Source organism: Paralichthys olivaceus, chromosome 4 (assembly GCF_024713975.1).
Source record: "Paralichthys olivaceus isolate ysfri-2021 chromosome 4, ASM2471397v2, whole genome shotgun sequence".
In the NCBI taxonomy this organism is placed as follows: domain Eukaryota; kingdom Metazoa; phylum Chordata; class Actinopteri; order Pleuronectiformes; family Paralichthyidae; genus Paralichthys; species Paralichthys olivaceus.
In genome coordinates this window covers 19075453-19089771 of record NC_091096.1, presented here as the reverse complement: position 1 = coordinate 19089771, position 14319 = coordinate 19075453, and the positions used below count along the sequence as shown (strand labels likewise).

Here is a 14319-nt window from a genome sequence, read left to right as displayed (position 1 = left end):
TTTTTTCACCATGAATTAGGCCATTATTCTAAGATAGGCTATGATGAGAAGTGTTCAGGGAGCCATTTGTTCACATGTCACAAAATGGTTTAGTTAATGGGATTCTGCACACATTGGTATTTGTATTTTTTCTGTGTGATGGTGAATGTAACTTGTAAGACAAGGACAATTAAACCTCTTTGCTTTTTACAACACAGTAGAAGAAAAGAAACAAAAGTGCAGCATTATCAACATAACCGTTACATCTGTTTTATTAAAGAAATTTTAAATCTCAAGCACTGAGCATACTTTTTTATCTGTTATAAAAAAAAATTGCAGTTCTTTAATTTTCTTGGCAGAAATGCATCTCCCTCACAGTGACACAGTGTCGGGTATTAGAATAGTTCTGTTCAAACACAGTGACACAGAATGCTGTGCTCATTTCACTGTGTGAAAGGAATTATATAACCGTGGTTTAATGGGGGCCGGAGTAGACTGTAGGCCCACACCACCTTGTGGTCACATTCGTTTGCCTGCTACTGCAACGAAAGTGCAAAAAGCAAGTGTGCTCAGTTTGCACCATGCATTCAATACATCTTATAATGTTGCATAAAAAATCTTTAAACACAAATAGAAAGACACTTCCACATTTTGACTTTTTTAGCTCTATCCTGGCCTTATATTTTAGATACATAGTTCGATACCTCAGTACAACTTGAATTTCCTTCGATTTCAATAATCTATCTATCTACAATTTGCAATATCATAACACAACTAACTAATTATAAAACAGCCAACCTGTCTAAGATGTGTAGTTTAAGACTGAAAAATTATTATAAAATTATTATTATTATTACCATGGAAAATCCATTCATCCTGCCATTTTACATATCTTACCCTTTGAGGGTCATGGGGAGACGGAGCCAATCCCATCAGGTGAGAGCCAATCCCATCTGGACAGATCGCCAGCGTGTCACAGGCCCGACATATACAAACAACCTTTCACTCTCACATTCATACCCATGTCCAATTTAGAGTCTCCAATTAAGCTAACCTCAATCTGCATGTCTTTGAACTGTGGCAGGGAAAACCCACACAGACACAAGAACATGCAAACTGCACACAGAAAGAACCCTCTGATCCAGGAACCTTCTTGCTGTGGGGCAGCAGTGCTAAACACTGACTGTACCACTGTGCTGACGAGAAATGTCTCTTCCAGGATAAACACATTAATGGTTAGATATGATAAGGTCAAACTTGAGCTCTGTGTTACTGTTATAAACTGAATCAACACTAATTGGATTAACTTGTTTATAGACTTTATTAGACATGTGCATGTTTTAAGAACATACTCATTTTCACTTGATATAGCTACATTGCATATAACATCAAATATTCTTTTACACTTAATTCAATAATCCACCATGATTTACATTATGCTTTTTTTTTTTAATTCACAACAACCTCAGCCTTTTGATTTTTGCACTTACATTTATAATTTTTAACTCTGGCAGGCATCAATCGACAATCAGTTCAAATTTGTACGGATTTCATCTTTTCACAATGATTATATGCAGTTAGAAAACAATAAAACTAGCTGTAACAAAAAAGATTACATTCACAGTCAAATATATCCACCATGAATAATGTACACATTTAGAAAGAAAACAATTGTGAATATCAAAAACATAAATACAATAAACTATTCTTCTTGCATTTCAGTCGCTGTTCATCAATCTCAGGCAGTTGCTTCTTAGTATGGCCAAGAGCACTCTGAGTAACAGCATGACATTTTTCAAAGTAAACCATCCATGCTAATTCTGATGGCTCATTTTCATAAATAACACACTCAGTGTTAACAGTTACACAAGGCTGCTCCTGGCGGTGAGCTCTGACAATCATGTACTGACACCTAGTCTCCGTAAAATTCCAAAAATGAATCCCTAAATTACTTCTGCTTTAATCCACAGTCTTGCCTCATTGAAGCATGTCCAAGATAATCGAAACAAAAATGCACAAATCTTGAAAACGAAAGTTTAGAGACACATATATCAACAAGCACGAGTAGCAGCAGGGGATGGAGGAGACAGTCTGCATCACTCTGAGCTCTGTACAACACATCGATTTGGTTTCACCAGTTACAGAACAACATTCACACATTCACCATTGAGCACAAGGGGTCACTGTGGCTACACAGATAGCCTGACGATGAACACAGGCAGCACAGAGAATCTGCAGGGGAACCAGGACTTCTCTATTCTTTTGGCTATTGGGTCTTCTCTATAAAGCTTGATATTGCCATACTACATCAACATTTGCATGAAAAGAACTTCTTGTGGAAGACATTTTCAGTGCCTGGAAACTGAGGCGTATTTCAGCTCAGATTTTCAGAATAATGATCAAAGAAAGACTTGTCAGTGCAAAGAAGGGGTGACAGGAAATGCTCAATGTGCTGCAGAGGTGCATCTCACACTTGACATTCCTTTATGTTTGCATCATTTTTTCGTTATTGTATAGAGATTAGCTGCAATAAAACATGTGACATTCCTTGGCTTAGCATATACTTTGGGTTGTGGTCTGACAGAGGGGCATGTATGGCAGCAGCTCTGCTGCACTGCATGACACATATTCAGAGTTGGAGTTAATTCAGTGCAAAATCACAATGCACTGACTGACTGCTAAACCCTGACATCAACCTCACTAACTTACTGTGCATCATTTAAATGTAATAGCTGGGTGCAGCCATTAGTTTCTCTCGTAACATTGCTTTGAATTCAAGGGAATATGAAATTAAACTGTAAATAGTCTTCACTAAAATCACTAAATCTACCTGAACCATTGCCAACTCTGCCTATGGCGTATCCTACCGTACCACACCTGTCACACACACAGCAGCACCCCAGTGTGGAAACAGTGAGCTGTTGCTTTGTCAAGTGGCAGATGAGTAAACCTGAATCTATAGACCTCATCAGTCTGCATCACTCTATTCAAGTATAATGTTGCAGTATACTCTGTGTGCAAATACATTTGAAACAATAAAAACTTTCGACCTCATTAAGATGCATGCTTTTTCCTTCATTATGGGTTAACAGCCACAATGAAACTGTAATGGAAGACCCTCACCCACACAGAAGTGTCACAATCAATTGGACATCCCTGAGACAGCTCCATTTGATCTGACGTTCTTGTCCATGTAAGGCATGCTGAAAGTTGGGGGGAAACAAAACAGGAAGGAGTGGCAGCAACAACACTCTCACAACAAGTACTACAGGCTACTTTACTAACCAATTCAACTACATGTGACGACACAGTTACAAGCGCCAGTGTAAGGGGTGGGGAAACGCAACCATTGCTGTTGACATGCAGCTAAGACATCACCGTGAGCAGCCAACAGCTCTAACAGATCAAGCATTACCGAACACAGGACAGTCTATGCGGGACAGTGCAGCTGTAGGGACTGTACAAAAGTTATTAGGGGCAAGGGGGTCAGAAAAGCAGGGGTTGTAATTTAGATTTTTTGTGAAAGGAAAAGTATTTAATTATATTTAAATAAATACTTATTTATTTAATTATTTATTCATTATATTTATTATTGTTCTTACTCCATGCTTGTATTTTTTTATTTAGAACATATTCTATATTGTGTGATTTGTGTGGAAAGTAAAAGGAGATTCTATTTTTACATCAGAAATTTGCTTTTTTCACGTGTGTGATGAAGGTGGATCTAATTATATGTAGAGGACATGGCTGGGATGCACAATCCCCTCAGCCCAGAGCTGTCACTCATTCTATTATGTGGCTATAATTACAGTTTATTAAGCAGCTCTTTCGAAAAAAAAGTTTTATCATGTTTACAAGATCTAGCAAACCTCCCCACCCCAACAGCTTTTGTACAGTCCTTAAATTGATTTGGTTGTTAAGTAGTCCGACCAAAATTCGAACGTAAAGATCACAATGACTATACAGCATTGACAAGCAATAGGGAGCAGCATTGTGTTGATTTTTATTCTTGTGCGTGTTCTCATGCATATACAGGCTTATGTGTGGTGGTGTGAGTGTGTGTCTGTATGTGTGTGTGTGTGCGCACACACAGTTTGTCTGACAGAACGATGAGTTAATTAAGCGTGACGCGAAGCGAGGAATGTTTGTGACGTCAGTGCCTAAATTGACTCTGTATTCTACTTTGTGTTCCTTTTAAAATATCTGAACTATTTTAGGCAGTTAGTGTCGTGTGTGTACACTTTCACATCAGGGTCAATATACATGAATCGGAGGCGACTTCCTGTTGCTCCTTGTTGGTTTGGGGGGGAGAAGGTATCTGTCCTTCAGTTTGCCTGTCCATCTTTCTGACAGAAGGAAGAGGGGTGGAGGGGTGGGGGCTTATGCCGTCTCAGTCTGAGAAGAGACTGGCAAAGGATTTGCGCAGGTTGCGTATGGTTTCGGCCTTCACCTCGTCCTGGCTAAGGCTGGCTCGTGGCGCTGGGGTTTCTGGAATGTTGAAGGTATTGGTAAGAGACTGGGACTTGCTATAAAGAGAGGAAAATGGCAATAGAGGAGAGGGCTATTAAAGTCATGCAGCAAACCCATGGAATGAAAAGACTGGTGCATGGCAATACAGAGAGAGGGACAGGAGAGGAAAGGATCGATAAAAGATGCTTAAAGCGCATTCCTCCTCTGCGGTCATTCAGTATCACCTTATCATTTCAACATAGCTTTGATATGATATGAATAGTGAATGACTTTTCTGGATGCAAAGTGATGCATGTTTGTTTTTTTGATCAGCGACTGATGATTATGTTCAGTCTCTATTTCAAGAGAGTGTAAAATGCCATTTCATCAATTTAATCCAAAATCAGGATTATCTGTAAATTATTCATGAAGACCATCAACTGGAATATTGACCACTCACATAGAAGCAATCATTTTAATTATTTATACAGTCCAACATAGATCTGTACAGTTGCAGTTGCATTATTCATCAGGCAAATATAAACAAAATTCCATATATATATATATATATATATAGTGTGTGTGTGTGTATGCCTGCTATAAGAAAATTGATATAGAGATGTATAGAATATGGACATCTGTGTTAAAGAATGTTAATTGCTACAGAAGTAATAGAATCATTATGTTTCTGAGCAACTACAAACCAAGTCCTCTTGTTGTTCTAACTTGTCACAGTCTCTCCAGACAATCTGAAATGTTGTGTTTTGTGAAAATGCTGTTGACGGATTGAAAAATGTAAGAATCCATACATCATGCACATTCAGGTGGATCAACTGTCAATAAAGAGAATGAATAGATTTCCCATGTGGCATGCAAACTCTATCTGAGTGCAGGCAAAATGTAAGACGGGATCTTCTGTCCAGGTCAGCTGTACAGGTCACTTCATGAAAAATGAGAGAAAACTGATTAAAGTTATTTATCATACACCTTTACTTACTTTAGTTGTGGGGAGCCGCCCATTGCCTGGTTGTCCTGGCTGGGTTTCTGTGGAGGCTGAGGCTTTTGCTGCAGTGGAGGTCGTCCTCCTGGGGCCCCCTGGCCTGGAGCAGCAGGTCGAGGCTGCTGGGTGGTGGGTGCTCCAGGGCGACCTTGCTGACCGTGAGGCCTCTGTGCCCCCCCCTGTGACTGCTGCCTAGGCGGCTGGGCAGGCCTCTGTTGGGGTTGGCCACCTGGAGGTTTCTGGCCAGGGGCTCCTGCAGGTGGTTTCTGCTGGGAGGCAGACTGTTGCCTCTGAGTTTGAGGGGAACCTCCCTGGCTTCGCTGAGGAGAGCCCTGACCAGAGGAAGGTCTCTGACCTGGAGGAGCTCCCTGACCTTGTGGCCTTGGCTGTGCTGCAGGTCCTTGATGAGCCTTACCCTGGGCACCGGGTTCACCTGCAGCAGGGCTGGTAGCAGACTGCTGGGCCTGTGCAGGTGGTTGACCTTGAGGCTGTGGGCGCTGCTGAGATGGGGGACTTTGCTGTGGACCACCTAAGCAGTACAAAAGGAGCAGCAATCACAATCAATTACTTTTCTAATATCATTACAAACACCTGCAAATAAAAAACAATTCATCTTTCAACAAAAATAAATCTTTTCTTACCCTGAGGTGAGGGCCGCTGCTGAGTCTGTGGTACTCTTGGCTGAGAGACAGGCTGAGGAGACACTGCTTTCTACAAATGACACCACAAAAAAAAATTGTGATCAAAGTAAAAAGAATTAAAAAAAAAATCACATTCTGAAAATAGAATGTGAAAATCTTTTCTCTTAACTGTCTTAATATGGTGAGAAATGTGAGCTCTGCCAGCAGATGCTCGACGTCTAGAAATCCTAACAATATATTCTAGTTTATACAACGTTGCAGGAGTGCTAAATAATTCCTGCACAGGATGTTTGACTGCTTCTGGCCCCTCTGGTCAATTGTCACATTATATCAGACTATGTCAGGGCTCTCTAGTATTAAGCCTGGATAGCCCCAGGGATCAGTGCTTGGCCAATGACTGTTCTGTTTTATGATATTTTATGTCTCCTGGTTATATTACCCATAGTATTACCTGAAGTATGAAATAAGTCTCCATGCTGATGACACTCGATTATATGTATTTATTAACCCTGACATCTATCCTCGAATCTGTTTGTCTGCTACATCAGTATAAAACTTGTCAGCTCACTCCCTGCACCTGACAGTAAAATAGTGTTGAACAGAAATGCAATGTGTGACACATTTGTGACATTTCTTCACAAATTTTTGTTTTGCAATGGTTCCAGCAATGGACTGCTCTGCCACGAGACTATGCATGAAAGTGTGCACCCTGAATAAGAACAGACCTGATTTGGCAAATAAAAGTGATAAAAGTGGGGGAAATTTAGAAAGATCACTGGAGCAAGAAAGGAGTGTCTGAGCACCTGTGCTGGTTGTCCTGCAGAGGCACGGACGGTGGAAGAGCTGGAAGTGCGTGGAACAGTCTGGTTCATCTGAGAGACCACCAGTTCTGCAATCTGAACACGATCTTCATCCTGTTGGTCCCCAATCAGCGGCATGGAACAGTCATCAACCTTAAAAAGAGAAAACACACGATGGGCTTAACGGGTTTACCTCACGATCAAGGACACATATTCCCATGGTATCATCACACTGCCTTCTGGTACCTCTATAATGTAGTCCTTGCCGTCTTTGCCATGTAGAGCCTCCACAGCACAGATATCCAACCCTCCGAAGATGTCGGCACAAGAGTCCACCCACATTCTGTACCTGTAATTATCAAACAGCTATAATAGTACAGAGAGACACATCACTTATGATTTCATTTCATCTTCATTTATGTGCTCTTACTTGTCAGACATGGCCACCTGCTCGAGCATAGATGAGCCAGTGTTGGTTTTCCAGTTGCCAGAAATAGATGTTCTCCTGTTGATAAGAATAAACACTTACTTAACATATTCTAACATCTCATACGATATACTAGTGTGCTGTGGAGGTTTTTGCAATCACATTTGGTGGAGTTAATTTAGCAGAACCCTGATTTCACTCACATGTAAGCCTTGTAATTGTTTCCAATCTTCTGAATGCGGACGTCATACTTTGCATCAATAAAAGGCTCAGATGTGGCATAAGTCTTGGTCAGTGCCACAACACTGGCAATATCTTGAAAATCATATTGATTGTCCACTTTCACCTGGAGTCAAGGTATAAACATGATGACACACATTAGACCCAAAAACATGGCGTTCACAGTGAAATGAGTAAATACTCTGGGTTTTCAGCATTACCTTTCCCATTCCTGAGTGAGCATGGCCCATCTTTACTACTACAGGGAAGTGAGGGGAGGTGATCTGTAACAGGAGCATTATCACATATTCAGATTTCTCATAAATTACATTTATGGTGGTTCTCTAATGATTAAAATGACAATATTTAATCCATTTCAATTAAAGAGAAATTAAATATTCAGTAGCACCCATCCTCTGTATCTGCAGGGAATCCTGACTCATATTGATGGCTTGAAAGCCAGCCCAGTGCTGCCAGCCTGTGACTGCAGGGGGAGGAGGCGACTGCTCTACTGCAAGTCTCCCTATAATTGCACTGACACTGATCTGGCACTCAAATGATCAAAAACTCTGCCTTTACCCAGAACGACAACAACAAGACACTCCCCAGGAAATTAGATTGGTCTCAGCTGCTGGATGAGATTGAATATTGACAAGGAAGTGAATTACCCTCCAAACATGTGACCGGTGGAGAGGGATGACCTGTCAGTGTGTATGTCTCTTTAAGGGTTGTTTACCATGAAGACATACCCATCAGGGCAAGTGGGAAGAGGGAGGAGATGGGGGGGGGGGGGGGGGGGGGGGGGGCAACCAACTCACCATTTCCTTGTGGTTTGGATAGTAAACCTGCTCAATCAGTGGGAACTCCTCTGGGCCTAGCTGCTTGTAGAGTCTAGACATCTGAGCAAACTGAAATGGAAACAAAAGCTCAAGATTCAGCATTATAAGTCTGTGTGAACAATAAAGTTTCTCATGAATTAACACTTTAAATGAGACTTACCACCCACGGTTTGTCACAGAAATTGTAGACAGAGTGCAAAGAGTTAACACTAGGCAGTCCAGCGTACTGCAGGCCGATCACTATGTTACGGTGATCTCCGTTCTTGTCCATGCTGAAGGCGTGCTGTCTGATCAGCACGAAGTCTGGCTTAAAGGACCTGAGACAGAGACCATCAGCAAATATTACACCGCACAGTAAGAGACAACTGTTTGGTAATTAGGTGCATGTCCAAATTGTATCTCCCTATAGCTGCAACTGCAAATAATCAAACTCTTTTCACATGTTACTTACTTAGTAACCTTATGTCCGTTCCTGATTGCATCGATGTCCACATTGTAGCCGCCTGTAGAATTCGCCACCAGACTGATTTCAGAGAATTCAGCCTGAAAGGACAAGAATCAAGTCAGTCCACAACAAACAGCATAAAAACCACTGTGGTCACCATCAGAGCAGGAGTGCAATAGATTACTGCTTACAGACTTGAATAGAATAGAATAGAAAGCAGTTTAAGTTTAAGTTCGACAAATGACACAACCAATAAATCTGAGAATTATATATTTTTCAGTAGATAACTATTAGTAATTGCACAATATGAATATTGCATTTGAAAATGATGTTAGTATATATGTCAATATATCATGTTTATAGAGTTTAGGTTAAATAACAGTTTTTGACTCTATTTGAGAGACTCGCTGCGTCCGAGCACGCCGCCATATTTTTCTATATCTGAAGTGTGTTCATCCTGAAGAGAGGCTACAGGGTCAATCATGACAAGGCAGAGCAACATGTAGAAGAACAAACACAGAATACGTTTTTTTATATTCCATGGTCTCCTCTGCTCTGAAGGTGCTGCTGGGTGGATACACACATATTCTTATAAGGACATCACCATGCACAAATGTACATCAATTATCACAGTTGGCTACACAATGAACTCATTTACCTAAGATTAAAAAATGTAATCCCTCATAGTGACTGTGGAGGCATCTGACAGACAAAATCTGTTTCTTTATCACATGTCAAAACGGAGCATGTCAGTGTGGAAAAGACTGCAAGAGTCCACTCTCCTGTCAATACTCACACATTAGTGAACTGGGACATCTATCATTGTGATGGCTCATAGTAACAGCTCCCACTGTACTGGATGATTTATTGTGCCGGCTATCGAAGAAACCATGAATCATTTTACACTAGTATCAAGCCAATAGTTGATCAGTGCGTCTAAAACAAAATGATTTTCCAAATGACTTAGCAGTGACACTGCTGCAGAAAATAAAGATGTGAAAGGATAAAAGGGAAGGAGAGGATGAATAATGTGGCCAGAGGTACGCTTTGCATTGAAAATTTATAGCCACTAATGGTTTTAGAGATAATAATGACTAGAGGGGAATAAACCATCCACCATGATGGTTTTAGTTTCCAGAAAGTCTGAAATACTAATTTCTTATGAAAGAATGATGTAACAGTGGTCCAACTGGTGTTCACAGTATAGTCACAAGGCTCACAGGGCTGGCTGTGTGCCTGCATAGGGAGTAAAGAAAAACCATACAGAACAAAACTAAAAGTTCCTTATGTGAAACCCACCTGTTCCACCTTGATGTCGAATTCCCCGTGGATCTTTCTTCCTCTGAAGATCTTCACCCTGAATGTGAAACAAGGAATCCACTTGTTCTTTTTATCCAGAAATAAAAGCTTTGCACACTTCTCCTCCTGTGACTGACAGCTGACATTTCCTCCAGCATTTGCAAAGCTTTCAAAAACTATTTGCAGCTATTCCTGGCCAATACAGATGTGACGCCAAATACATGAAATGAGCTGACATCAGAGGAACAAAATCCTCTTTTCCTGTATCAGTGTGTGGCTCTCTGCTTCTGTTAACTGAACTGCTGCTAATGCAAAACACCAAAATAACCCTAGATGTGACATTATTATCATCTACCTGCATGGAGCATGAGGATATGAACTAGACATGTAAGGACACATAGACCTTCCCCTACACTTTAGTGCACCCTATGAAGAGTCAATACCCTCCTCTTCTGCCTGATGTGACAGAGTTGATGTGATGGTGCACATATCTGCAGTGATGTGTTTTATTACTTGTGCTGCAATGAGCATGCACGATGTGGAGAGGCTCAACTAAGATGCATGTTCTCCTGCAGAATTAGCCCTTGATTTGAAAATACCTGCATCATCATCATGGTGGTATAGTGCGGTGCCATAATTTAAGCATAAATGGCAGGGTGCAGGAGGGAATTCGTCACAAGATGATCGTCGAATGAAAATGGCTTCTCTGCCCTCACTGTGTGTTGCGCCTTAGCCATGGCACAAGACGCACAGATACCTCTCTGCCTGCAAGGTGTTTGTGATGTGGGCATGGAGCTGCTACACGTGATGTGTCCCACGGCACAAGGGTGAGTCATATGACCTTCTGCATGTAAGGGCCACTGGCACACATCTCTGTCTAGACGATGGCACCTGCATGTTGCTCTTACCAGTCGGTCTGCTGGTCATCGATGACCAGGAGGATCTTGGCGCTGCTGGAGACCCCTGCCCGGTCCGCAGCCTCGGATAAGGTGGCGGCCGCGGCAGCTGTGGTCTGTTTGACAGCGTTGGATATGGAGGAGAAGAAGCCAGCGCCTCCACCTGCAGACTGCTGCTGAGGCTGCGGGCTGCCGGTGGTGGACTGACGCCTCTCCGACGGCCCGGGCGACACTGCGGGGCTCTGCTGCGGCGGGTCGGGCCGCTGGAGATCGCTCATGTAGCCATTGGGCAGGTTGGACATGAAATTGCTGTCCGAGAGTCGACGGCGTAGGTAGTTCATGATGATGGAGGCTCGTTAAAATGACGGAGGGATGGGTCCGAAATATGCTCCCACTGAATGAGTCTTGCAACTTGGGTGTTCGGGGAGAAAATGGGATGACGAGGCTACTTGGCCATGAACAGAAACCGGGAGCAACGTCACCTGCAGAGAAACACAGTGATCAACCTGCAGCAGATGTGGGATCAGATCACTGGAGGAAGAAATCGTGACTGCTCATAGCCCGTATAGATTAAAGAACATGAGGACGCACAGGAAGCCACCCTGAAGATTGACTCCACTTCACTAACCTGAATGAGATCATCCATTTACACATTGAGCTGTGAACCCACCTGCAACACAACCCTGACATGCAGAATGTGGTCATGATGCTGGAGCCTACCTGGGAGTGTATCCACACCGATCCTCCCCAAGGATGAGCTGATGTCTCCTCAGTATCACTATGATTGTTACAGTCTGTCAGTCACAGGGCAGCCTGTGTACGGGTGGGTGTCATGTCCTCGTGCATCGGGCTTGAACCTGTGAAATCAACGCTACACTCCCTCCTGCATCACCGCCCTGTCCTTCCCCCTCAAGCCCCGGTTTTTTCCGTCCGCCCTGCGTCACTCCCAGTCATCCTGAGGGAGCGCAGCCCGCATCACACCGCACTGAAGACAGAGGAGTGAGGCAGCACTTCCCCACGGTGCTTTCAAAATAAACACACCTTCATTAGGATGAGGGAGTCTGTGTGTTCTTATTGCTATTGTTGTTATTCTTACTGTTATTATCATTATTAGTAGTAGTAACATTAGTGGTTTGGTTCAATAGCATTAGTAATAGTGTTGGTTTGTTTCTCATTTACACCAACTAATCATATGTATCTATTCATAATGTAATTCCATTTTATTCTTCTATTTTGTCTGATCATGTTCCATTGTTTATTCTTATTATTCCTTCAGTCTAACACTGTTATAAAGGGTGCTATATACATAAAGTTCATATTATTATCCATGCAATATCCATATTATTATTATTGTCACCATTATTAGCACAGAGCACTTGAATCTGTATCCCCTTTATATTCTATCCTCGATGATGTGTTTTCAAATCAGATGTAAAGTATCATTTCCAAATTGCTGGACCCAGTTTCTAAAATGTGCATATTTGTGGTTTGTGTCTCTTTCATAACCATTTCAAATTGAATACTCAGGTTTGTACATGTTTGGCAAAATTTTTACATCTGTAATCTTGGTAATGGTGATTAATGTTAGCATTTCTTTTTCTTCTTATCAACATTTTTACGTTATTCTACTCCTTTAATTATATATATTTATAAAAACAAAACAATAAACTGATCACCTGAAATGAAAATAAGCTCCAGCACTGAATCAAAGAATCTCAAAGACCTCCGATAGTCTGCCACTTTTATTGTGATGCAGGCCATCTGAGGACACGCGGCTGACTTCCTGTGCTGCCCAGTGTGTGTCTGTGGCTTGACGCAGCTCCGTGTTGGGATGTGAGGATATGAGGGTGGTGCTGATGAGAGCAGGGGGACAGAGGCGGTGCTCTCTGTCAGACATCAGCCTGCTGTGGACTCCTCAGGTCTGCTCATGAGTGTTGATGTGATGCTGCACCCTGTTGTGTCCAATAATCCTGTTTGTCTCTCAGCAGTGATACCCTCCAGCAAGACAGACTGTGTGGCCTGCGCCATCTGCTGGTGATGTACGACCCTGCAGAGACACAGATCAACATGGACCCCCTGGGGGGCTCCGGCTCCCCCTGGAAACACCACTGACAGTAACTGAGCTGTTTTCATTATGGACACACACACACACACACACACACACACACACACACACACACACACACACACACACACACACACACACACACACACACACACACATCCTTCTTTGTAAGATGTTTTTTTCTTTTTTCTTTCCTTTTTAAAATGAATTTATCAGTGAAATGAGATTGCTGGATTTATTAAGATGCATACAGTGTCTTCCATTGGCCTCATTTTAAAATCTTTAATAGGAAAAAAGTTATCAACACTGCTGTGCATAATATTTTTGGAAAAACACCAAAAGACCTGATGTGGGAAACGGATCAGCATTGATACAGAACACTCAGAATCACAGCCTGGAGGTGAATAAAGAGGAATTGGTTAATATTCTGAAGTAAATATTGACTTCTACGACTTATAATATGTTTATACAGTAGATTAACATATTATATCTCTCTGTACTCCTTCAGGTGTTGTCTAACCACACCAAGAAAGAATAGAGATATCATAATCAGCTTTCAGTGTTCTTTGTGCCAAAAAAGAACATTCTGCCTGAATTTGACAATCTGGGACAGGTCACTTTGTAATGTGGGACACTTGTATTAGGTTTTCAAAAAGCCTAAATCACCTCGCTTTATGCTTTATGCACGCTCAATATTATACATTTCTATAAAAGCATTGTGAAAAAATAACTAAGAAATGTATATTATTTATAGAAATGTCATAAAGTCATATCATCATGTAAAAGCATTTTTACATGATAAATAAAGAAAGTATAATATCCATTTAAAACTTTCTATTAAAGGTGTAGCACTTTTTCTTTTAAATCAACAACAATTCAATAACAGATTATCAATCATGTTTGATAAATTGGGAAAACTAAAAAACACATTTTAAACAACTCAGTGCATATATTGTTGCTTGAATACATCACAAACATAAATTCATAACAATCAGAATCACACTACACTTGCCCGCCCCTTTCTGTGACATCACCCCCATGAAGTCATGTAATTCCAGTCACATGATGTTCATGCGAAACTGTGAGAACAGGTAATAAACAGACTGGAGCTGAGGTGTCCAACATTGCTCAATAAGCCAGTAACATAATAATTAATAAGCTTAGAGATGGAGAGATTAACTGAAAGAGTGAGGGATGAAGAGACAGAGTAAAATACATAAATGGAGGATATATGAGGCCTATAATTAATTTTAAAAGTAA

The 14319-nt window shown here is 41.5% G+C and overlaps 1 protein-coding gene across 2 annotated transcripts; it reads right to left on the bottom strand.

Moving 5' to 3' along the window:
- Window positions 1-1281: 1281 nt before the first annotated feature.
- syn1 (synapsin I) lies at window positions 1282-11980 on the bottom strand. 2 transcript variants are annotated; one of them, XM_020094071.2, is made up of 14 exons: window positions 11715-11980; window positions 11007-11476; window positions 10099-10156; window positions 8806-8897; window positions 8515-8671; window positions 8334-8423; window positions 7737-7799; window positions 7500-7642; window positions 7300-7374; window positions 7116-7218; window positions 6873-7022; window positions 6070-6139; window positions 5426-5957; window positions 1282-4505 (listed from the first exon to the last, which is right to left on the bottom strand). In XM_020094071.2, exons 2-14 carry the CDS (start codon window positions 11333-11335, stop codon window positions 4370-4372), a joined length of 1998 nt encoding a protein of 665 aa, XP_019949630.1. In that variant the 5' UTR covers window positions 11336-11476; window positions 11715-11980; the 3' UTR covers window positions 1282-4369. The 2 variants fall into 2 exon arrangements, with proteins under 2 accessions (XP_019949630.1, XP_019949631.2); XM_020094072.2 differs by having other exon boundaries at window positions 1282-4467; window positions 11715-11979.
- Window positions 11981-14319: the final 2339 nt, after the last annotated feature.

What these genes read in the sequence shown, in the direction of transcription:
- syn1 (XM_020094071.2), bottom strand. Translation starts at nt 11,335, where the DNA reads ATGAACTACCTACGCCGTCGACTCTCGGACAGCAATTTCATGTCCAAC. An exon ending in TCTGTGACAAACCGTGGGTG is followed by an intron (nt 8,424 to 8,514) that starts GTAAGTCTCATT and finishes TTTCCATTTCAG; the next exon opens with TTTGCTCAGATGTCTAGACT. An exon ending in CTGCAGGACAACCAGCACAG is followed by an intron (nt 6,140 to 6,872) that starts GTGCTCAGACAC and finishes TGTCATTTGTAG; the next exon opens with AAAGCAGTGTCTCCTCAGCC.